Source organism: Musa acuminata, chromosome BXJ1-4 (assembly GCF_036884655.1).
Source record: "Musa acuminata AAA Group cultivar baxijiao chromosome BXJ1-4, Cavendish_Baxijiao_AAA, whole genome shotgun sequence".
NCBI classification, from domain to species: Eukaryota; Viridiplantae; Streptophyta; class Magnoliopsida; order Zingiberales; family Musaceae; genus Musa; species Musa acuminata.
In genome coordinates, this window is record NC_088330.1 from 27,291,664 (window position 1) to 27,318,114 (window position 26,451).

Consider the following 26,451-nt stretch of genomic DNA (forward strand, 5'->3'; position numbering starts at 1 on the left):
ACTTTCATCATAGTTAATCCTGCACACTTATCTCAACATATAGATTAGATAACAAATGACAATTGACTTCATCATCAAAATCCGAGATTCAACACTCTTAACATCATAACTTTATTTGTGATAGGATTGTAGAGTTTGTAACCACTGAAATTCTCTGGATAACCTAGCAAAATATATTTCTAACCTTTATCCTCCAATTTTGTTCTCTTTACTTCTGATATCTTGCCAAATGCAATACTTCCAAAAATTCTCAAATGATCAACTCTTGGTTTTTGTAAGCTTCATGCTTCTTCTGGTGTAACATTACTAATTCGTTTTGTGGGAAACCTATTAAGAAAATAAACTGCACAAGTAACAGTATCTCCCTAAAATTATTTAGAAAATTTTCTTTTATTTAACATGCATTAGACCATATTAAGGATAGTCCTATTTTTTCTTTCTGAGACACCATTTTGTTGAGGTGTGTATGGCATGGTGAATTGATGTAGAATTTTATTATTTCTACAAAAACTTTCAAATTCATTTGATATATATTCTTAAACATTTAATCTTACAACAACTTTGTCTTTCAACCAAATTCTTAAATTTTTTAAGTTTTCTTTAAAAAAATTTCTTTTCTTTTAACATGTAAACCCAAGTTTTACCACTATGATCATTAATGAAGGTAAGAAAATACCTGCTTTCTCCAAATGATACTGGATTGATAGGGTCACAAACATTTGAGTGCACTAGATTAAGTCGATGACATGCTCTTTTTGTTCTTCTGACTTTGAATGGTTTCTTTCTTGCTTACTCATAGCATATACTTCACATAATTTTGATAGGTGATCAATTTTTGACATTCCTATCAACATATTATATTTCTCTAGAAGTTTCAAAGCCTCCAAATTTCAGTGAGCATATCTAAGATGCCAAAGTGTAGAAATATCCTCAATATAAGCTTTAAAATAATTTGATTAATAAAAAATACTTAAATGCAGAGGAAACATTCTATTCTTTGTTATTTTCACATGTGATATCATTGTTTTATTTTTATCATGAATTAAGAGAGCTATATCTTTCATCTCAGTATCATAATCTTTTTCAAGTATTATCCCAAGCTTATAATATTATTTTTCATATCAGGAACATAATAAACATTTGAAATGTATAATTCTTTGCCATTATTAAGTTTAAGGAGAATTTTACCTTTGTCTTTTACTGGTATTTGAGACAAATCATCAAATGTAATATTCCTGAAATAACTTGTATCCATTTCTGAAAATAGCTCTTTGATGCCATATATGTGATTTGAGGCTCCTGTATCTAGATACCATGTCATAGACTGATCCTCTTTCAAATTATCATAACTCATTAACAAAACTTGATTTTCATTCTTTTCTTCCTCAATAAAATTTACCTTATCACCTTGATTGTTAGGATTATAATAATATTCATAAGAGTAATGTCCATACCTTTTGCAAATATAGCATTGTATTTTAGGCATTTTAGAATTTCTGCTACGTCCACGGTCTTGGCCACGTCCTCGACTATAACCTCGGCCTCTTTGGCTAGAATTTTCTCCAACATCTTCATTGTTTGGAGATTCTTGATTGGTCTGATTTCTACCTCCTTTTCCTCTTTGTCCTTATCCTCTTCCTCTTTGAGAATTTGATTTACCTTTCTTTTCAAAAGCAAGCTTAGTTTGTAGTGCTTGCTCCATAGTTACGTTTTCTCCTCTTTTTGTAATCCTTTATTCATGAACTTGAAGGGAACCCATAAGTTCTTCTAAAGATATTTTTTACAAATCTTTAGATTCTTCAATCATAATGGCAATAAAATCAAATTTTAGATTTAGAAATCTTAGTATTTTTTCTATTACTCTCTAATCATTTATTTGTCCACCATTTCATCTTATTTGATGAACAATAGAAATGATTTTTGAGAAGTAATCAGAAATAGTTTCAGAAGTTTTTTTCAAACTCGTCTTCAATCTTAGTATATTTTCACACATAAAACTTGTAGACGAAGTTTCTTTACCTTATTAACACCACCGAATGCTTTTTGAAGCATTTCCCAAGCCTCCTTTGAAGTATTTGCTGGAGCAATGATCTTGAACATTGTATCATCAAGCCCTTGGTAGATCGTGAACAAATCCTTTTTCTCCTTCTTTCTTTTTTCTTTGAGTTGTTTTCTTTTTTCTGCATTCATTGTTCTTTCTTCTACTAGACTTGATTCAATAAATCCATCTTCTACAAACTCTCATATATCTTGGGAGCCTAGAAGAACCTTCATTTGGATACACCATATATCATAATTTTCTTTTGTTAATCTGGAAATCTGGAGTTGAATGGTACTTGAAGAAGAGGAGGTCATAGCTTAACCTATGCTCTGATACCAAATGTTAATCTTGATAAGAAGAAGGGATAGAGTTTTTGAAATTATAAAGAATTTTCTTGAGAGAAATATAGAAGATTGAAGTTTGTCCTACTCTTCCTCTATTTGATAACTCTATTTCTTCTTCTTATCAAGATCAACAAGAAGTACGTCAAAAATAATAATAATAATAATTATAATAATAATAATAATAATAATAATAAAATTTTGAAATATGGAAATGATGTATGTAATATATAGTTTGCTGGTATTTTTAGAAGATCAAGAAATATATAAGGAATCAAAAAATAAAAAAGTAAAAAAATGGTTCACATGATCTCATATCCCAGTGGAAAATTTTATTCTAAAGACATGGTCAACTTTGTATAGGAAAGCTAACTCATCGCGCGTCACAAGTGGTGACTATTGATGAAGAAATAAGAACTTACCTACCATTTATTTTGATTATTCTACCGTAATATTAGGATTGATTACTCGTATATTAGATACTATTCATTTTTGGTACATACACGTTCCCTTCACATCTACTCTTCAATCGAACGTGACGTGCTTCTTTAATTATATGTAAATCACCACATTCATTACGTCTTCCTACGTTAATACAAGCAGATAAAGGAACCGAGCGCAAGACATTACGTCATCATCTGACGCACCCTCCCTCTCGCGGAAGAAGAAGAAGACGAGGAAGGCTGGGATTCTTGCGCCAGCGTACAGCGTTTCTCGAAACAACACAGACTGAGATTGTGGGACGGGGTCGTGGTCCCACCACCAACGTGAAGGGTAATTCGGCAAACCCTGATCGAGGCAGCGCAAGATAGGCCGATGACTTCGTCTCCAAGTATCCACCGCCCAGCGTAGCGTTTGGTCTGCGTGACGAAGAACAATCAACTCAACAAACACACCATGACGAACGTTCAAAGGTCACACGGCCGTCTCCATCAGTGGCTCTACTTCACACCATGACTACACTGATCCCATCTCTATAAAGGACGGTCCGTGCTGCCCGTTTGATAACCCACGGAACAATTGCCTACTTCCGCTATGGCGACGCTGAGCGATCAGTGGGCGAGCCTGGGCTCCCTCGCGGCCAGCATCATGTTCCTGTGGGCCGTCGTCGGCCGCTACGTCCCCCTCCACCACCTCGAGCACTCCATCACCAAGCACTCCCGCCGCCTCTTCGCCTTCGTCTACCCCTACGTCCAGGTCACCATCCCCGAGTTCTCCGGCGAACGCATGAAGCGCAGCGAGGCCTACACCTACATCGAGGCCTACCTCAGCAACTCTTGCTCGCAGAACGCCAGCAGGCTCAAGGCCGAGCTCGGCAAGGACAGCGGCAGCCTCACGCTCAGCATGGACGAGCACGAGGAGGTCACCGACGAATTTGAGGGCGCCAAGCTCTGGTGGGCCTCCGTGTCTCGCTCTCCTCCCTCGCAGTCCATCTCCTGGTACCCGCCGCCCGATTCCCGGCGGTACTATAGGCTGACCTTCCATCGCCGCCACCGCGATCCCATAGTCGGGCAGTACCTCGCCCACGTGCTGCGTGAGGGGCGCGAGGTGGGGCTCCGGAAACGACAGCGCAAGCTGTACACCAACAACCCCAGCAACGATTGGTATGGGTACAAGAGAACGGTGTGGAGCCACGTCGTGTTCGAGCACCCGTCCACCTTCGACACGCTCGCCATGGATCCCCGGAAGAAGCGGGAGCTGATGGACGACCTGATCGCCTTCCGCAACGGCAAGGACTACTACACCAAGATCGGCAAGGCGTGGAAGAGGGGCTACCTTCTCTACGGCCCGCCCGGAACCGGAAAGTCCACCATGATCGCCGCCATCGCCAACTTCCTGGACTACGACGTCTACGACCTGGAGCTGACCTCCGTCAAGAACAACACCGAGCTGAGGAAGCTGTTCATCGAGACGACCAGCAAGTCCATCATCGTCATCGAGGACATCGACTGCTCGCTCGATCTCACCGGCAAGCGGAAGCGCACCAAGAGCAAGAAAGAGGACGAGGGAGGCGACGACAAGCCGAAGGTGCCGGGGGAGAAGGAGGACAAGGAGGAGAGCAAGGTGACGCTCTCCGGGCTGCTCAACTTCATCGACGGCCTGTGGTCGGCCTGCGGCGGGGAGCGGCTCATAATCTTCACCACCAACCACGTGGAGAAGCTGGACCCGGCGCTGATACGGAGGGGGAGGATGGACAAGCACATCGAGCTGTCCTACTGCCATTTCGAGGCGTTCATGGTGCTGGCCAAAAACTACCTGGACATCGACTCGCACCCGCTGTTCGACACCATCAAGGGGCTGATGGAGGAGGTGAAGATGACGCCGGCGGACGTGGCGGAGAACCTGATGACCAAGTCCGTGAAGGACGATGCCGGTTCGCGCCTCGAGGGCTTGATTCAGGCACTGGAAATGGCCCGGGGAGCGGCGGCCAAGGCAGACGAAGGCAGTGGCGTGGACGAGACCGTGGAGAGCGAGTAGATCGCATCGATACTTTGTCTTGTCGTTTGTGGTCGTTCCTTTCGGATCCGGGTTGGACTCCGATCCGATCCGGCATCTTTTACTATGACAAAGGAACAATAGGATTCCAACTCGTCAATTCAATTATATTTGAATAATATTGGGGTTACGTTGACCAAGTCATATATATATATATATATATATATATATAGTTGATTAATGAAATGGTAATTTAATGAAGTTGACATTTGTATATGATTAAAGAGTTCCAACTCTGGGATCTATCTAAATTTGAATATCATCCAAATTAGTGACATTAGGTTCATTACGTCAAATTGCATGATCAAGGATATTAATAGATTATATTTCTATCAGGGTTGATCTTGTGCAATCCCAAGATATTTTTTTATCATCTTAAAGATCAAAACTCGCATCATAGAAAATTTTATTGTATATTTAGAAATAAGATTAATTGGATTTCTCAAGAATTATATATATATATATATATATCCTATTTATTTAAGTTAGATTAAAGTATTATCGATAACTAAGAAGAACATAAATAAAAAATAAGCACCGGAGTCATATTCAAGACGACAAAAGATAGGATGAAAAATGTCTCAGATCTATCAGCAATTTATACTTACTGTAGCAATGCATCAAACTTCTTGTTGAAGGCAAAAAGAACATGTTATCATCACGTTGTCATCTTTGATAACAACGGCAAAAAAAAATACTATCGTAATTTTTGGTCAAACAAGGGCAAGTAAACATGATGAGTCGGTGATACCTGTTAGCGTGATCCACTTTGTCTCTTCGTTTCTTTTCTTCTTCTTTCCATCTTCGATAGGACGCTCCTTGTCTCTTTGTTTCCGTTTCTTATGTCAACCTCCAAGATTCCTCTGCCTGTGGAAGCCAAGTCAAAGTTGGCAGTGCTCGTGTGTACACGGCAAACGAAGCGTATTCCGTCGAAGACTCTGCAGATGACTAAAGAGCTCAGCAAGAAGGAACGGCACACCACGTAACTCAACCACAATAAGAAAACATGGCAGTAGTATGCTATAACATCAGCATCTACTTGTATCATTTACTGAACAAGATAGTACTAAAAATAGTGAAGAACTCATTGGATTTTAGTGTATCAAAATGGTTCAAAAAATAAAATTGGGTTTGCAATTGCAAGTTTTAGCAATCATCGTTTGTATCTACATAATTTGGTTTGGTTTGGTTTAAGGGGGTGGTGTTTCAATGTCTGAGACTCCTGTTCATACAGCTCTAGAATCCTACTTCCGTTTGACAAAAGAAGAAAAAATAAAATATAAGAGAAAAAGGACAAGTAGAAATAATATAAAATTTATTTATTTTGTAAAATATGTTCTACAATTAATATGACATAACATTAGTAATAAATAATGAAATAAATAGTAGCACTATTATTTGAATGTTGATTAAAAACCCACCATCCAACTGTGTGATGATATTGTTCAAATAATAACATCATCATCATTATTGTTATTATTATTTAATGCCCATATGAATGCACAAAACAAGAAAAGAAAATTCTCTTCAGTATGGATTGATAGATGGAAGGGAAAAAGAAAAGGCATCAAGAGACAATGAAAAAGAAAGAAAGAAATAAATAGAGGAAATAGGAAAACAAATATAAAGCAAAGTAGGGAGAACAATGATAAATTTTTCTCTTTCCTCAAATATATTATATATTATATGTGTTAATACATCTACTATATCATAACATTTATATGAAGTAAAAGAATTATAATCATAATTTGAATGTTTTTCATTAAAAATCTATTGATCTAATCAATTGATTCACCAACTTAATTAGTAATTTTACAATCCAAGACTTGGTAAGGTCGATTTTCGGTTATGATAACTATGAAGAAAAAAAAAAACTCCATCATGTAATTATTCCCTCCCAACCTCGTTTCTCGTCTCAAACATATATTTATAGTACTTATTCATCATTATTAGGGATGATATCAATAAAGGAGGGGTGAGAAATGATGGTGGAAAACAATGGTTGATATGGGCTATATAAGAAGAGACAAATGGAATGGGAATCAATAGAGCCAATTAGATCGAGATGATAAGAACATGAATAATGTACAAAAAATTGTGTATCTATATAAGCATGTATGGATCCAGATGAGTCAACCTGTCACTCATATGATCTAACTCCAGGTTTATACTGTTAGATGCAATGACATTGATAAAAAATTTAAAAGTTACCAGAGTCAAATAAGATCCAAGTTTGCAACCGCAGTGGTACTGTGCTGGAGATGGCACCAAAATGCCTTAGCCCAAACAGTTCAAATGTGATGCTGGAGACTGAGTGCTCACTGAAGAACAAGTGAAGGCCAGTAGACATGACTTCGTGACCTGCACTCATGTCTGCAAGTGTTAGGAGAGCTGTTCAAGGAAGTAATCAGAGATGTTCCATATGTTTTAAAGAGAAACCAAACTATTTGTGCCCAAAACTGCTGAATTCAACAGAACCTCCTACTTGGTCAAGAACAGCAATCACAACTACTTGAGGCCATGGACAGTGTCAGGTTGAAGTTCAGTACTTTGTCAGGTGCAACAGGGTCATGCTTCATGAGATTATTACCTGCAGCTGTTATAGCAATGAGTGGAGAAGCATCAAGAAATATTTTCTTGGACCCTCCAGCTCTGCTGTGAACTTGGCAAAGGCACCAACAATGATGTGAAAAGAGTTGGCAGCAACAGCAACGCAAGCATCCAGTATGAAAGAGCTTAGGTTGCAATTGAGCATCGTCCCACTTAGTCCCAGGAAACCCTACATACATAGAAAAAAGTTTTCTTAAATCACAGAGGTGCTGAATTGATAAAATGGAACATTTATTCTTTGAAACTGAAGGTGCAGAGATGTAGGATGATAACAATAGCTAGAACAAATGAACCATAATTTTGTGAAACTCGTACAAGATGATAGTGCATATATGCTAAATTGAAAGATGTAAAGCAAAACATAGTCCTCCATTCAACGAAGTTTGCATCAACTCCCAACAGCTGGTTCTCATAAGCTTTAGAGTTTAGTACATCTTTTCAATTAGTTGCACTATTTACTTAGTTCCCAATTAGATGGATCTTGGTCTGCAATATCTTACCAATTTGAAGAGCCTTGATAAGATCTAAGAAATAGATTTCAGAAAAGGATGGCACTATGTATTTAGTTCCCAATTAGATGCATCTTGGTCTGCAATATCTTATCAATTTGGAGAGATTTGATACTAAGAAATAGATTTCAGAATAGGGTACTCTGAGGACTAATGGAAGGAGAGAAAACAAAGAAGATAAAAAATGGATGATCTAGCATGCAAATTTCCAGAATGCAATCACACTAAATGATGCCTAAATAAAATTGAGGCCATGAATATGTTCTGTCTAGCCAGAGACATGCAGAAGATCACATTTTATTGTCTAACAGAGAAAAAAAACTAGAAAGAACATGCACTTGGTTCTGGCATAGCTATGAAGACATATAACTGGCAAGGGAGGAAAGAAAATAACTGCATGGACTCAACTCAATGTATATGCATGGTTGTTTTGATCAGAATAGCTATTCACTAGATAGAACCTATAAATAAGTATAAAAACATTTAGAATAAAAACAGTTTGTAAGATTTATAACATCAAAATTTGCTGCCACAAATAAAAGGTCTATAAGCATACAGTAATCTAAGCACTTTATCTAACAACATACGGGAAGATCTCTTCTACAAAGAGCAAATTCACTGAAGTCAAGATAACTGCAGCAAGGGTACTTCAACAACATAGATTCGAATAACTAGTTAGACATTTTCTGAAACTAAACTTAACATATCAACCATATTCAATAAATTTATACCAAAGAAGGCAATGTTCATACTGTAAACATAAAGAATATAGACTTATAAGATGAGAATTTTATATTATCCAACTCAGGAGAATCACTGTCCTCACATGTCAATAGATCTAGGACACATCAGATACTTTGGCTACATATGGTACTGTGAGGGCAGTAATTCTTGGTTGTTATTTTGTTCATAGTGTTATTTTCTTCTTTCTATTTGTGAAACCAACAATACATGTTCCGAAGAGACATTGATAAATATCTTCTTAATTAATACCATTAAAATTGATTAAAACAGGTAAGACACTTGTTCAGAAAGAGACATTAAAATTTTAATACCATGACTCCATCCTTTTTGCCTTTTCAAATTATCAGAAACCTTAGAAGATAGACCAGAAAAGGCATATTTAAATGACAATCCAGCATAATGCAAAATATTGCCATCGATCAATCAAACAAGCTGTGCAAGTTTAGCTTGGCAAATAACACAGTAGTTGATAAAAGATGAGGTTTCAAATTTGTCCAAAGTAAGGTATATAATACCGTATCGTACCGATATTTCAAGGTTGGCTCGGTACGGTACGGTACCAGCATACCGAGCGGTACACCAAGGCATACCGAACGGTACATCAGGGCTTACCGAGCGATTTCCTCTTACTGTAGCAATGTTACAGTATATTACTGTAGCACTGTAGCACGGTCCGTCCGATAGCAGGCGATCCGCATACCGGTATGTCATCGGACCGGTACGTACCGCCCGTACCGAGAATATCATTCAAAATTGCATACCATGATCCAAAGTACTTAAGTAAAGATAAAAACTTCAGACATAAGAAGCTAACTTAAACTTGCTTAAACAAAAAAAAGCAAGAAGTTTACATCACTGAGTAATATTGATGTATTTAAATAAAGTGGTCAGTGATTAAAAATTTATGTAAACAACTGTCCGTGACTAAAGCAGCACATGTAAATGCTCACTAGAGATACAACAAGACCTATGTCTAAGTAAAATTTGCAACCTTCTGATCCTTCCAACATCTACCAGTTATGCTCATTTAGAGGTGATCTTTTACCAGAAACCAGTTGTATGCTGTTCTTTAAAGAAATATACTTCCTATCATCAATTATGTCAGAGTTGAACGGATATTTCTTATCAAATTTTGTGACAGAATTCTCATCTTCAGCTTTCTGCAAGACCTCATCCCAGTTTCTCATCAGCTCTTCATCTGCATGATACATCATGCCTATCATATTGTTGAACCCCATCATCTGTTGAATCAACTCTTCCTTTTCTGATAAGAGCTTTGCATTTCTGTTATGAAGGGCCTCTATGTTGTCCTTGAGTTTTCCTAATTGGTCCACCAAAGTTCTTTTCTCAATCTGCAAGAAATTTAGTTCATCCAGTACTTGAACATGCTTCTTCTCATTTTCCAAACTTTGCATGGACAGTTGAACTTTAAGTTGTTCTATGCAATTCTTTGAATTTAATGATGAAATTTCTTCAGACTTCAAGTTCAACAGCAGCATGTTAATCTCCTTTTCCAGTTCAACAGCAAAGATGCTTTGGAACTTGGACTCTTGCTCCATTAACACATAAGTCGCAGCCATATACTCCAAATCATCAAGAAGTGAGTGGATCTCAAGTTGCTTGTCTTTGAGTTGAGAATCAGTGGTCGCTTCCACAGAACATGTAACATCTTCTTCAAGCGAAAGAACATCATGCAGAAGTCCAGTGATACTCTTGTCATAATCTTCCATGACTTGTAAATACTTAAATATTTCTTGCTCGAACGTCATCAAAATTGTAGTTTCGCTTGATATGAACTTTTCTTCCAGCTTATTAATTAGCCCCTGGGTTTCTTTCAGTCTCCTATGACTGTATTTTGCAAATTCAAGAAACTTCTTCTCTGTTTCAGAGAATTTCTTAACTTCTGATTTAAACAGAGAGGCAAACTTAGACTCTATTCTTCCATTATCTTCCTCAACTAAGACCACATGTTGCTTGAGCTCTTCTATTATCTTGTCTTTCTCTTTTGTCAGTTCAAGAAGATCCTCCTTTACTTGCCTGAGTTTATTTTCAGCTTCCATCTTGGCAACAATTGCAAAATCCAAATTTTTTCTAGTTGCTTTGTTTTCATCTCTGTAGTTATTCAATTCAGTTTCTAAATCAAGCTTGATTTTCTCCAAAATGGAAGTTTTCTGTTGCAGTTCACATTGCATTTTACTCAGTTCAGTCGTTTTCTCAGCAAGAGCATAGTTTGCTCTATCCAGCTCATCTGATGCACTTCGAAGGTCATCTAAGATGTGGATTTCCTTCTTAGAAGCCTGTTCTTTTATGTAACCAAGATTCCTGTATGATTCTTCAAGCATCCCTCTGCATTCCTCCAGCTCTTTCTCCAGCACACCATTCTTTTGAGCGACAGTTTCTAGATAGTTAGCCCTTCTCTGCAATGACTCAAATGCATCATGTTCTTTTTGTGTCTCAGCTTGTGCTTGAATAAGAGCAGTGTTCTTATCCGATTGTCCCATCAAAACATCAAATTTCCCTGCATATATTGCATTATGCTGTGACATCTCAAGTTTTAAGTTCTCAATAACTGAGCAAGACTTGGAAAACTTCGATTCAACCAACAAAAGAACGGTTGCTATCTCTTCAATATCCAACTTCTGTTGCATTAATAAAGACTGGCAGTCTTCCAACTCAAGCTGCAAATCCAAAAGCCGCTTATCTTTCGAATTTAATTGGCAATGACAATCATCCAAATCTTTTTCTAGCTTCACTACGTGGGTCCTCCATTCAATTTCTTTGGCTTTCAGCTTCTCAGAACATCTCCTGTGGGCATGCTCCAGAGCTCGAAATTTGTTTCTTAGAGTCTTCAAGGAAGAAGCAGTATCAGCTTCAATTGCTTGAGCATCTTGGTATTCTCTCAAAGATGTTTGCAGCTCCTGATTTTCTTGTTCGAGGTGCGCACTCTTGAATTCTATCTCTTTAATGAGTGTACTCTTAGTAGCCAAAGAAATCCTTAAGGAGACGATCTCCTCATCTCTTTTTTCTGTCAATGCCTCAATTGTTGATCTAGCTTCTTCGTATTCTGAGAAAATGTTGTCATACAATGCTTTCGATTCAGAAATCTGAACTTCAAGCAGCTTCCTTCGACTCTCCTCATGGGCCAATGCTTGGTTGCACATCTTCAGCTTGGAACTCAGATCTTCAATGACTACAGCTTGAGAATCAAAGTTCAATTGCAAAGTTTGAATCTTGTCGACCAAAGTAGATCTCTCCAATCCCCACAACTTCTTGGCCACCCGAAACTCATCTTGAAGTTTACCATGTGCTTCTTCGAGATGCATAAATTGTTCCATTTTCCATTTTAGTTGATTCTCAACATCCATTTTCTCCTCCTCTAATTTCTGCAGCATTTCTCCTCTTCGTCTCACTTCTTTAGAAGCCTGAGCTCTAAGCTCTGCATCAGAGCACTGCTTCTGAGACTTGATCAGAAGACCATTGAGCCCTTTAATCTCTTCCTTGTAGGAACATATTTCTCTCTCCTGTTCTTCCAATTTTGTGTTCGCTTCATCCAAAGCCGAGGCAAGCTCTCTATTTCTCCCTTCCAAATCCATCAGCTTCTCCCTAGTACTGACCCTGAGGCTCTCGTTCAGGAGAGCTAGCTGCTTCAGAGCAGACTCCTTCTCCATTAACCGAGATTCAAGATCCTCGTACATTTTCTTGGACAAGGAAATCTCCTCCACCCTTCCATCAATCTCTGCAGACTGCTTCTCAATCTGTGCCTTCGCCTCTTGGAGCCGAGCAAGTTGCGCTTCATGGGCTCGCCTCAAGTTCTCGGACAACTCAGACTTGGCCCGGTATTCTTCTCTGAGGGTCTCCATTTCAGACCTCAAGTCCTCCAATTTTCTGCACACTTCTTCCATCTCCAGTTTAGCTATGATTCTTGATCTCCGACCTAAAATAATTTGTCACAGTTCTTTAGTCACAGGAGGAATCCATTGAACTTATAGAAAGAAATTTTCCTCAAATTGCATCAGACAAATAAGGAAAAAAGCAACACACATACTACAAGGCAACACATCACAGTAATTTTGGCTCTGCCGCTGCTAAACGGAAATTACAAATTAATTCACCGGAACAAAGTTCCGGATCACCAAAGCAACGAGAAAGTTTCTCATTTTGGAAATCGTCAGAAGCGGTCGCGAAAGGTGAACGGATGAAACTCCAGAAAACACAGCGTGAACAATGCGTCAACCAAATTAAGGGCAAAGCAGTGAGAACATCCAAAACGAAACACATTGCAGCAGCATTAATTCTTTCATTAAATAGAGATAGTAACCACAACGTATTCATCAAAACAACGCGAAAGGGTTCAAAAGAATCCCATTTTGCACAAAGAAATCAGAAAGGAAGGTCACAACAAATAAATAGATGAAATCCAAAGAAACAAACTCGAAAGTAAAACGCGGATCTAGAGATTAGGATGATAAACAGATCCAACACGTTCGACATTGCACGCAGATCGTGAAAATTTTCGTCTTAAAGAGCAAAGAATCTTTTCAATGTCGTGTTTGAGAATCAAAAAAGAGAAGAAAAAAAAAAAGGAAGGCCTGGTGTTGGGTGAGGAGGAGGAGGAGGAGGACCTGGAAACGGAAAGAGGAGAAGAGACGGCCGTGCTGACGGGCCTCAAACTCCGGCAGATGCTGCGGCCGAGGAGATGTCGGACATAAATGAAGCGAAGCGGACCGCAAGCGGATTGTGGAGACAACTGATGCGTTGATCTCTCATTTCACTTCTCCCGATGAAGAGATGTGTTTGAAGTTTCGGCGGGCGGTTTGGAAATCTCAACAGTTCAAATTAGGTTATGGCGATTGCAAAGGTACGGCTTCTTTGTAAGCTTTAAGATTAGTGCCATGAGGATGATCTTTTCTTTTAACGGGTGGGATGAGTTAGATGATTAGATCCCAAATTCTATATATATATATATTCATGTAATACTTAAAATCTTACATATTTGTCTTATGGACAATCAGAGTTAAGGATGTTTTAGAAATTTTACATAAATTTAAAATTAGTAAATATGATTAATAGCTTCTTAGTGTAAGTTTTGGATGGTTGTTAAATGGGAGGGGTGGAGAATCATGAAACTTCAATTAATATACATATGTTACATTAAATTTTATAGGGACGTTCACATTATTTTGAAATTTTTTAGGAATAAATATGTAAAAGTAATAATTAATGAGAAAAGAGAAGGGACCCGAATCAATCTTCCATTGCTACTCCCATTTTAGATTTTGTTCTTCAAATCTATTTGCAATGTCTGAAAAGAGAAGGGAGTAATTTAAGCTGCATGGAGGTCCATGAAGTTCTTATTTCTCCACTGCAAAGTCGCGCTCTGGCCCTCGACCTGTGCATTCAGGGGAAAGTAAATGCGTTGACATGAAGCTGATGGTCTTCTGCTTGATGATGAGAGAAACGAGTACGATGTGACGATACGTATAGGGTACAAGAGAAGCTCGTCGAACAAAATCCTCAAGATCGAGTCGGTGCAATGAAGATGAGGAGGGAAAATCTACCTTGGAGGAGGCAGCAGCATCGATGGTCGCAGAGGGGATAATTGCACTGGAGGAGGAAGCGTCGCCACCTGTGAGAATCCGGGAGGTAGCAGCGTCGTTGGTCGCAATGGAGGGGACAACTGTCCTGGAGGAGGAGGCATGGCTGCTTGTGAGAATCCAGGAGGGAGGATGGGAACAAAAGGATTTGTCGGCTGCCTTGGAGAAGACTGGAGCTGCGTTTGTTGGGGAGAAGAGGATCGCCACCGTGGAGGAGGAAGCAGCGTCATCGTTCGCCGCAGAGGAGGGGACAACTGCCGTGGAGGAGGAGGAAGCAGCGGCGTCGTTGGCCGCAGAGGAGGAGGCATGACCCCCCGTGAGAAGCCAGGAGGGAAGATAGCACGAAAAGGATTCGTCGGTCGCCTTGGAGAAGACAGTATTTGTGTCGGTCGCTGAGGAGCCGATGGCCACCGTGGAGGAGGAGGAGGAGGCATTGCCACCTGTGAGAAGCCAGGAGGGAACATAGCGACAAAAGGATTCATCGTCAGCCTTGGAGAAGGCAGCAGTTGTGTCGGTTGCTGAGAAGCCAATGGCCACTGTGGAGGAAGAGGAGGAGGCGTCGCTGGTCGCAGAGGAGGGGACGACTGCCATGGAGGAGGAGGCATGGCGACCTGTGAGAAGCACGGAGGGATCATAGGCAGAAACGAATTCGTCGATCGCCTTGGAGAAGGCAGCAGTTGTGTCAGTCGATGAGGAGCCTATGGCCACGGTGGATGAGGAGGAAGCAGCAGATACGGTAGTGGCAGAGGAGGGGACAACTACCCAGGAGAAGGAAGCACCGTCGTTGGAGGGGGAAGCGCCGTCGCTTGTTGGAGCTTGGAGGCGGGTCATGGAACGACGGGGTGGAGGTGTGGGATCATCCAACGAAGAGGAGTCGTCGGCTGCGACGGGGAAGGCAGAAGTTGGATTGGTCGCGGAAAGGGAGGAAGCGCCATCGCTGCTTCGAGATTTGAGGCGAATCTTGAAACGACGGGGTGGACTGGGAGAAGGAGACGAGTCGTCGGCTGCGACGGGGAAGGCAGAAGTTGGATTGGTCGCGGAAAGGGAGGAAGCGCCATCGCTGCTTCGAGATTTGAGGCGAATCTTGAAACGACGGGGTGGAGGGCTGGGAGAAGGAGACGAGTCGTCGGCTGCTACGGGAAAGACAGCAGCTGGAATGGTCGCGAAAGAGGAGGAAACGACGTCGCTGGTTCGAGATTGTTGGTGAATCTTGCGACGACAGGGTGATGATCTGGGAGAAGGTGCGGAGTCGCCGACTACATTGGTCGGGGCAGAGGAGGAGGCGCCGTCGCGGGCTCGAGATTTGCCGCGAAACTTGAAGGAAGGCGGCGGAAGCGGCCTCCTGACATTACCCTCGAGGACTTCGACGTCCCAAAGAAACCAGTCGGAGCTGTCGCCGGTGACGCGCTTCGAGTTGCTAACCATCACCGTGTTGCGCCACCCCGCGTCGGCAAAGAGAAAGTCTCCAAAGCAGCAACGGAAGAAGAAGCCGGAGCCGACGGGGAGCGGCTGCCATTCCACGCAGTCCACGTCGTGATTGCCGGTGACGAGTTGGAGGACAACCTTGTCGGTGAAGTGGTCGAGGCGGGGATGGCTCGCGAAGGGAACAGCAAGGTAGTGGCCAAGGCAGCTCCTGAGCCGGATCCGGGCCTCTTCTTCGCAGTCGCTGTCGTTGTGGACGAGTTCGACGGCCCACCGGGCACCGTCGGAGGAGCCATCTGGGTGCTGCCTCACGCGCCTCCCGTCCTCCTCCGCCACCAGGTACTTCTTGTGGTTGCTCTGCAGGCGGACCACTCTCACCTCGGTGAAGAACTCCATGGACGACTCCTGCGAACACAGATATCTTGAATTCTTGATCCCAAGAACCCTGCAAGCTTGTGAAGGGTAATGGATAAAAGTTGAGACGGTGGTGAAGGTACTGTTTGTGTTTGATAAGCCAATGACTCCACGTTGGTTCGGTTCAAATTGAGGGGTTTACAATGCCACCCGGTCTAAAGTGATGGTCTTCCAAACCCACAAGTGAAAATTATCTATGTAGACAGGTCGGATCAGAGCCGCCTACATTCATTTCTAGACGGCGCTTATCATTAATTATTTTTTTCTCACATCCTCTACCACCAACATATACATGTTTATATAACAACTAATATAAATATTAATTAATTTTTAGACTTTTCTTTATATATTTTTTTTTCAGACTTAAAATCACTTATCATCTATGAATATTGTCTTCGTATATTAAATTTAAGTTTTATATTAAATATCTTTTGTTGGGTTATGTGCACGTCTGATTAATATCTCTGCACGCATGTGTTGTTATATATTTTTTAATCAACGTAGGGATATTTGTCACATCTCAGATTTATAAAAAAAATAATAAATTAATATTTTATTATCTATAATTTATGTAATATTTTATTAGAAAAAAAATGATCACATGTTCTTGGTAAGGTCACAAGTCTATTCTACCAAAGATTCAAATCTATTATTCTGAAAATAAATATAAAATAAAACATATCAGTAATTATGTATAAACTTCAGAAAAATTATAAAAATAATCTTCTATATTCATGAAATATAAATAAATATCAATAATTTAATAAGAAATGATAATATATTGATTCATTATAAAACTTATGTTTAAAAAAATGATGATAATTTTTTACATAATAAATAAAATCATACATTAGCCACATATACCACATACATAATAGTTAGTTAACAAAGACATACATCACACCCGATGGTGCACTCTTCCAACAGTAGATGGAGAGGCATATTCCACGGGATAGATTCCTCCCAACAGCGGATGGAGATAATTCATATCGCACTCCCAATAGCGGATGGAGTGGTATCTCTCACCCGCACAAGTGGGGACATGTTCCTCCCAACAGCGGATGGAGGAACTATCTAACCATCATGTCTGATGACCCGTTAATCCCCGAAGGGAATCATCATACCTGCCCTCTACAGGGATACATAAATATTCATGATCATTCATTTACACTCATTCATTCACTCACGCATGCATCAAGAAATTAATATAATTAAATAATATGAGAGACCATACTTGATGTAAATTTGCTAGACTATGTTCATTGGTAGCTCTGTGATGGGCCCGTAGCTCCTTTCACATGTTGCACTTCGAATGTGAACTATTAACATAGTCACATCTACTACATAATCATATCAATATCATAAACTTAAGAAAATATATAATCAATAATCATTGTCAAATGACATCTTCATATAAAACCTTTAAATTAATCAAATCATAAAGGCATGAAATATCAATCTCTCGATAGTCCTCAATTAACCAAAACCCTAATTCGAATAGCTCAATTGACTTAAACCAAACTCAATTCGATTATGATCTAATAGAAACAATCTCAAATCCTTATAGAACCGATTTGGAATCATCCTATACTAGTCTAATCTAGATTTGATTGATCTCGATTAGATCAAGTAGGTTTGAACTAGTCAAGTTAGTCTAGAACTATCCTAAACTGATTTTAACCGTTCAAACCTATCTGATTTAGTCAATTAATGAGCTCAAACCAATAGAAAGAGAGGAAATTGGACTATGTCGTATAGTGCTAGCCTAAATCGAACCAACCCACCTAAGTCTTAGATGGGTCACATACGCTACATATGTTCGTTCCAAGTAATAGGTTGAATTGAGGTACAACGGGCTAGATAGAGGAGCAACGATGTGTCTAATGCTAATCACATAGTTGGGCAGGCTTAACTTCATGGACTAAGCTAAGCCTTATTCATAAGTTGAGCTGAGCATTACCATTGAACTAGGCTATGCTTGGTTCGTGAGTTGGTCGTACATAGACACATGAGTTGGGGTCGTATCTAACCACATGGACTGGGTCGCACCTAGTCACATGAGTTGGGACATATATAACCACATGGACTAGATCATACCTGGCCACATAAGTTGGGTCATGCCTGACCATATGGATTGGGTCGTACCTTATCACATGGGCAGGTTTCTACTTAATCACATGTGCTGGGTCATGCCTAGACACAATGGCTAGGTTGTACTTGACCACATGAGCTATGTCATATATGATCATATGAGTTTGATAACAGATAAGATTTTTCCAACTATAGCAATGTTGTAGCATCGCTGCAGCTTCCTCCTTTGTTGCAGCTTCCTCTTCTACTACACCTCTATTGTAGCTTTCTCCTCTACTGCACCTCTGCTGTAGCTTCCTCTTCTGCTATAGCATAGCTGCAACATCGCTGCAACTTCTCTGCTGCAACTTCTTCCTCTACTACAGCATTGCTATAGCTTTTTCCATTACTGTAGCTTTCTCAACCGTCGCAGTCGCAGGAACAGCAACAACAGTAGCAGCGATATGCTCTTGCCCTACTCACGAAGCCTCTGGCTCATAAACTATTTGCTTTGCATCAATCCAAGATTGGTATCCTTGACAGGAGCACCATCTTGCGGGGGCATAATAGTAGATAAGATTTTCCTAACTATATGAGAAAATCTCTCTATTTTGTTGAGGGAAATCCTCTATTCTGTTGAGAAATAAATAGGAGAGGGACGTGTTAATATATTCAAGCTAAAGTTACTTCAATAAAGCTTTTTTACTTCTTTAATAAAGCTTCTTCAATAATTGTTCTTATCTTCTATTATTTTCATTAGGGTTGAGTTGATTTGGTCTTATAGATCAACCTAACTCAAGTCAAACCCCAATTGAACTCCTCTTAAAATAACTAAAGAATGACTCAAACACATTAATTAAAACTTTAAATTCATGATTTTAAATTTAAAACTAATTACATTATAGAAATTCACACATACTTCTTAAAAACATAGATATATCTAATTAAATAAATTAAAACTATTATACTAATTCAAAAATAAGAATTTAATAATTAAATCAATATTAAAATTTACTTAAGCTTCAAAGATCAATATAAATCAAATAATCATTCTAACATTATAAAATAATTATCATTATTTACTAATCATAAAAATTTGAAATTAAAACATCATATTATAAAATTATAATAATCTCAACATCAAGATTTCAAAATATAAATCAAATCCAAATTAGTTTGTATGTTGATTATAGATAGCTCTATCTAGAAGCAGCGTTAACCCTATTCCTCATCTAGTTAGTAAACGGGGCTAAGTAAATATGGGTAAAGATTCTCTTCACTTAAAAGTATAAGTTACCATTATTGTGAATGTCTCTCCAAAGGTTGCTTCAATGAATTGTGCTAGAGTAGAGGAGGCTACCCCTTCCTCCCCTTCTTAAAATGCTAGAAAGATTTCTTAGAACTGGACTTAGAGCTACTTATTTATAATAATAAATTACTTTGAGACCAATTCTTTGTTCCATTGAAAATTTATTGTCTCAAAGAAAAGTATTCTACAAATCAATGCTTTGTTGAATCTCGATCACTAATTTAAGTTATTAAAAGTCATAATATGTCTCTTTGAAATTTTATTTGTCCTATTGATGTATTTTCTATAGAAACGAGCTTCTTTATCTTTAAATTTAGTAATCAGGATTATCTTATTAAAGTCATAAAATCATCCTTGGTACATACACAATAGACTTGTTATTATTTACTCTTAAGGACCGTTAAGTTCAATTGAAAAAAATAGACTTCAATAGCTGAAGATAGTATAGGTGGCTCCTATTTATAGATCATCTTACAAGCAAAAGGGAATAAATTGAATTTGTAAATGTGTATATCAATATCCCTTCTTTTAAGAGAACTACTCGATTATCTTCGGATCTTTCTAAATAACAAGCACAATTATACTATCATGATTGATTATGACTAGAAGCCAGTGAGGTGCTCCTATTGCAACATCTTTAGTTATGCTATATAGAATTGTCCTATTAATAATACTAGGTCCAAATGATTTTTCAAACGAAACAATGACAAAAAGATGTTCCAATTGTGCTTGAAGCTCCTAATGATTTTTCATTTACATCTAGTTTCCTATATAAGATAGTTGAGACTATTATTATTGAGGAGAATTCTAAGGGGAATGTGCCCCCTTAAAGATTTTATAGTAATTTGTATACTTGGATCTTCCTTCTCTTTTGAGAATACGAATATGACTAATTTTATTAGCATTTCTTACTCCAAAACTGGTGAGATAAAGTCCACTAGAGATCATAGTAAAGGCAAGACCTCCAAATCAGATTCTATGAACTTAATGAGATAGTTCTTCTCTCCTTCAAACGAGGATGACAAGATCAATGATGAAACTCCTATTTTAAAAATAAGGTTCTCAAATATAATTATGTGTAGTAAAGCAAATAGTCACCCCCATTATCCTGGATCCCTTGAGTACCTATATGATCTTTAATTTTCCTTATAATCAAATTTAGAATTTAAAATATTAGGAGCCTCAATGCCCTTATTAAACAAAAGGTTGTTAGAGATTTTATTGTCAAAAATCATATCAAATATTTTTTTTTATATTTAGAAAACTAAGGTAAATTCTATACTAAACAATATGTTTTGATATTAGAAATGTCTTATAAATTTTTCCTCAAAAATAAAAGGACAATATTTAATACGGTCTAATAAAGCAATTGGAGCACAACGAACCATAAGTTAGATATAATGTTGGTGAACCAAAATTAGATATCTAGAATTGTTGTTTTTGAATCTTGATTTGTACCCCAAGATATTTCTAATTACTTAATAACAATTAATTGATTTAGTCAACTTAGAAGAGAGAATAGGAGTTTTCACTTCTTCAACTTTTGGACTTAGTAACATGGTGTTTTCATAATTCATAGTAACTATATTTCTCCCACTCAAATGTTTATTTTGATTTAAAAACTGACAGTACTTAAAACTAAGCTCGGTCTAGTTCTATATATTTATATCATAATAGTGAACAGTGGACTGGGTTATTCGAGAGGCTGACGGCCATTCGTAAATGTTATATTTATTCGGGCCTTGGACCAATGATGCTCCAGTGCTCAAGTCCTTAACAAGAAATAAATCAGGAAAGAATTCAATGGAAGTATTATTATGTTTGCAAAATTGAGAAACAGAAATGAGATTGCGTTTAATATGAGGGGCGCATAAAACATCATCGAGGGTAAATGTATTAGAGCCAGAATTAAGCGTTGTGGAACCAGTATGAGTTATAAGAAGTCCTTTACCATCACCGATGATGATATCTTCATCGCCGCCATAGGGATTGTGAAGAGACAAATTCTGAAGATCAGCGGTGATGTGATGAGAGGCACCAGAGTCGACAATCCAGTTGGACTGGCTAGGTGTCGGAGAAGTTAGGAGATTTGCCTGAGGCTAGTGTGACGGAGCAGGGAGGCGGGGACGAGACCGGCAAACTTTAGCGGAGTGGCCGACTTTGTCACACGGTTGGCAAACGACCCGTCTTTGATAGCTCGGTAGGGCAGGACGCCAAGACGGATGATGGCTGGAGTTGCCACTTTGCAAGAAGTGATGACTAGGAGGATAGGAGGGGTGTTGCATGGAACTCACAGAATCAAGAGGCGCATTAGCCAAACCTTGGGTGATGTTCGGCGAGTACCGAGTGCTCTTCCATTTAGACTTTGACTGACTTGAGCTGTGACAGTTGATCCAGGCAGGTTGTCCGCACGCTTCAAGTACATCTCGTAGTCAATCAGCTTATCATAGAGATCTTCAAAAGAGACTGGCGAGTCGCGTGCCCGAATTGCAGCAGCCAATTCCTTGTAGTCGGTGTCAAGACCATTGAGGGTATAAATGACAACCTCTTCATCACATAGGGAATAACCTATCAAGGCCAAGTCATCAATGATAACCTTGATATGTTGTAGATAATCAGAGATAGTACTTCCCTCTTGTTTTGTCACCATAAGCTTGGATAGAAGACTGAGCTTGCGAGTACACGAATAATTTGCCAGGGTGGTTTGCAGTGTAGACCATGCATCGGCAGCTGTCACACATGAAGATATCAAGGGAGCAACGGATCCAGCAACTGAAACTTGAATAGCTTGGAGGATGAGACGATCTTGACGTAGCCACAATTTGTGAGCTGGATTGGGTACTGGACTGGGATCGCCGGGATGTTGAGCATGGCCGGAGGACAACTGAAAGAGCCGTCAATGTAACCTAACAAGTCGTATCCAAATAAAAGATTAGAAAATTGAGCTCGCTAGGACGCATAGTTGCCACCCTTTGATAACTTAAAGGGGATCAGCGTGGCAGCATTGATGGAGATAAGCCCTGTAGAAGAACAAGAAGTGGGAGTCCCTACAGGAATTGAAACATCAAAAGAAGTGAACGAAGACATTTTTTTTTCTCTATTTTTTTTTTTTTTAGAAGAAGTGCAGCGAACCTTGTGTGATACGCAAGTCACACAAGATGAAGAATGAGGGAAGGGGCTGCTGCTATAGATTGCTGCAGCAGATTGAGCAATCTACAACAGTGCCTAAAGATGCCGGCAGTTGCTGTGGATTGCTGCTTGTTGCAGCAGATTGTAGAGGCTGCAGTTCGTCGGAAGATGGCCGCGAAAACTGCAGCAGTACTCAAGACTGCAGTTCGCTGCTGTGGATTGCTGCTTGCTGCAGCAGATTGTAGAGGCTGCAGTTCGTCGGAAGATGGCCGCAAAAACTGCAGCGGTACTCAAGGCTGCGGTTCGCCGAGAAATGGCCGCGAAAATCTGCAACGGTACTCAAGGAAACTACAGTGAAAGAAATCTACATCAATTAGATGTATAGAGGAAAGTGGCAGTGAAAGCTGCTGCGGTAAGGAAGGAAGATGCAACGGTTGCGGCTGCTGTTGGCCGGGAAGCAGCTGCGACAGCGAAGGAGGAAGACGCGACAGCCGTCGTTAAGCAAGGAAGACAGAGTGAGGAAAACACCGCTGTTCGCCGTTCATCGCTATTGAGGAGGAGGACACCGCCGTTAAGGAGGCGCCGTTGTGTAGAGGGAAGCGACGGCGAAAGCTGCTGCGGTAGAGGAAGATGCAGCAGTTGCGACTGGTGCTGGCCGGGAAGCAAGGAAGACACCGCTGTCTCGCCGTTCACCGCTATTGAGGAGGCATTGAGAGAATATTTTCCTCCTTGCGTGACGGCGACGGAGAGTGTCTACTGTAGGCAGCAAATAGGAGAGGGAGCAAGGCCGGCGAAGAAAAGCAAGACCGGCAATAAATGAAGAGAAGGAGTAGATGAGCAGAGCAAGACGGTGCTCGTTAGCACTGGCTCTAAATTCTTCAATGACTCCGCTTGAGGCAGCGTATTACTGTGGCCGCTTGGCTAACACATGGCGATACTGTTGTCGCCAAGGAGGAACTGCTCTGATACCATGTTAGAAAATAAATAGATAAACAAGTTATAGAAGAAGTTAATTGTTAAGGATTTCTGTTGAGTAGAGAGATTTAGGGAAATCTCATCTAATCTCATCTACTTATCAAATAGCTCTCTCCAATTTATTCGAGATCAATTAATTTTTATTCAAACAAATATTGATTCTTCCTCAGATAGAAAGTCTTTAAAACCATGAACAAACTCTCTCTATGGAGCTGTGCAAACTCCTTGATGTCAAAAAAATCCAACCTTATATGGAAATCTAGGGACCTTCGATTAAATTCATGAGGATGCTAATACCCCTCATTTCTTTCAATCTCTTTGTACTTATGGGAACTATAATTCTAGATATCAGAAAGTTTTCTCTTGATTCAAAGTATGCCCTTGAGTGATATATTTAAAAAAAAATTGAAAAAAATTTGAATATCTTGTCCTCAATGTTAATTCGAACAAGGCCTTATTTTAATGCTCACTTCTATATTTCCTATTGGCATATTATTAAGAATGATGTCGTTTCTACCATAAGGACTTCTTTCTCTTACCCTTGTTCCTAAGAAAAAATTTTAATCTTTTGTTGACTTTAGACCTTTTTCATTTGTAGAGTACTTTATAGATTTATTTTAAAAATTATATCTAATAGGCTTGTTAAGGTGTGTGATGATATTATCATAAACCAACATGCTTTATTCAAGGGTTGGTCAACTTGTGAAAATATAGTCTTGTGTTAGAAAAAATTAATCTTCATAAAGCTCCTCCAAGAATGGGTCTGAAAATTGATCTCCACAAGGTCTATGATTCTGTTAGATGAGATTTTTTTTTTCTATATTTACTAAAAATACATAAATTCTTAACATAGTTCATCAACTATCAAAATCACTTCTTTCACTATTAACTTAAATAGTATTAATGTGAGATTATTAAAGGGGACTAGGGGTCTCAAACAAGATTGTCATATGGCCCTTATCTCTTTTTAATTATTATATAGAATCTAACCAATCACTTATATAATACAAATATCTAAGAAAAATTTCAACTATATTATCATTGTCATAAACCCTGGTAATGATTTTGGACTGTAAAACAATGCAGAAAAGTCTCTTCTATTCTTTGCAAGATGTTTACGAGATACTCAGCAAGATGTATCAAACTTATTACACATACCTATTGGTTCTCTTCCTACCACTTTCTTTGACATACCTTTGATTAGCAAGATATTATCCTTCTTAGATTGCATATCCCTCGTGCAGTCTATTATGAATATAATCTAATATTGAAAGAGCCACTATCTCTTATGTTGGCTATATTCAACTATCCAAAAAATATTATTAAAAAAATAATATATTAGGTAGCATATTTTTTCTCCGTTAGAAAATTATCCATCGGTTAGAGCAAATGATGATCTATTCCTATAATAAGGAGAGGAATCTAAGGGACTTCATAAGGTCACTAGGTAAGCTGTCTGTAAATCACTGCATACATGTGGGATTGGTCTTCAAAACACCAAATCCCTCAACCAAGCATCCTTGTAATGGTTTATTTGGATAGTTGCTTTAAAAAAGGACTCACTTTGGGTTTGATAGATTACAAGAAGGTATATGAACCGTAACTTTTGATCTATTTCTATCCCTAGTGTTTGCTCCTAGAGCTTTACAAGCATATTATAGGTTCAAAGTAATGAATTATACAACATTATTAATATTATTGATGATGGGGAATATATTTATATCTAACTTGACTATTAACATCGGAGAGAAGTTTTAAAGTTTGTCATCGGAGATTTTATATAATATGAGATATCATATTGTTCATATTCAAAAGGAACGAGCTTTGAAGGTCAACCACCCCCGTTCCTCGGCCCTCATTCCCATTTGGGATAGTCTCCGTATGACTAACACTTTTTTGATAACCCATAAAGATTGTGTGGTTTGGAAGCTTTCAAATTCTAGTGAATTCATTTTGAAATCAACTTATCAAACATTGGAGGCCGTAAATTTCCTCAATTTTCTTTTATCTCTTAGTTAGCTTGTTTAAATAGGCTGAATACTATAAATAGATTATTTAAATGAGGGATATACTTTGTCTCGCCAAAGTGATAAAAGTAGCCAAAGTGACAAACGATAGTTTTTTTAGTTGGATGAGAAATAATAGTTTTATTATGTATAAGCTAAGAGAAATAATAGATTTTAAAAAAATACTTAGAGATCTCTAGACCTTATCTTCTCTGTAATAATTGATGATGTTACAAAAATATTATAGAGATGTCTCAATTATGTTGAAGAACAATGCATCAAATCAAGCCATCACTGAAAATTGAAATTTGCGCCCCATGTTTAAGATTCTCGAGTACACTTTGCATCATTGGCCTCGATCACTTATTTAGTTGTTATTCTGCATGCAAATGCCTTGTTATCTGATTTCATAACCGAGTTAGGTGGAGTACTCAGAGATCATATGGGTATGTCAATAGTTATAGTGGCGACAAAAATAGCCAAAGAAGTCTCATCCTTTTTCACGAGTTACACACTATCTTACTTGTTCTTTTGAAAGCTAGCTCTAAGAATATGACTCCTTCCACCTGTGGTCCGATTCTAAAGTTACAATGAATATCTTGAATATATTGAGTTGTTGAATTATTCTTGAGCAAATTGAGTTTGATTCGATAGAGGTTTGAACAAGTAGTATTCTCTTTCACCCATCTGAAGCGAACTAGCCTTCTGACTTCCTCACTCACCATGGTACATGTGAGGAGAAGTTACTTCTACCCCTCGTTAAGTTTCCACCTAATCTTTAGAGATTGATT

The 26,451-nt window shown here is 38.8% G+C and overlaps 2 protein-coding genes across 2 annotated transcripts; one reads left to right on the forward strand and one right to left on the reverse strand.

Moving 5' to 3' along the window:
* Positions 1 to 3,368: 3,368 nt before the first annotated feature.
* LOC103981910 (AAA-ATPase ASD, mitochondrial-like) lies at positions 3,369 to 5,022 on the forward strand. The gene has a single exon (XM_009398669.3). It carries the CDS (start codon positions 3,418 to 3,420, stop codon positions 4,858 to 4,860), a length of 1,443 nt encoding a protein of 480 aa, XP_009396944.1. The 5' UTR covers positions 3,369 to 3,417; the 3' UTR covers positions 4,861 to 5,022.
* Positions 5,023 to 9,631: 4,609 nt separating this feature from the next.
* Positions 9,632 to 13,538, reverse strand: LOC135651382 (uncharacterized protein At4g38062-like). The gene is made up of 2 exons (XM_065171450.1): positions 13,364 to 13,538; positions 9,632 to 12,675 (listed from the first exon to the last, which is right to left on the reverse strand). Exon 2 carries the CDS (start codon positions 12,641 to 12,643, stop codon positions 9,752 to 9,754), a length of 2,892 nt encoding a protein of 963 aa, XP_065027522.1. The 5' UTR covers positions 12,644 to 12,675; positions 13,364 to 13,538; the 3' UTR covers positions 9,632 to 9,751.
* Positions 13,539 to 26,451: the final 12,913 nt, after the last annotated feature.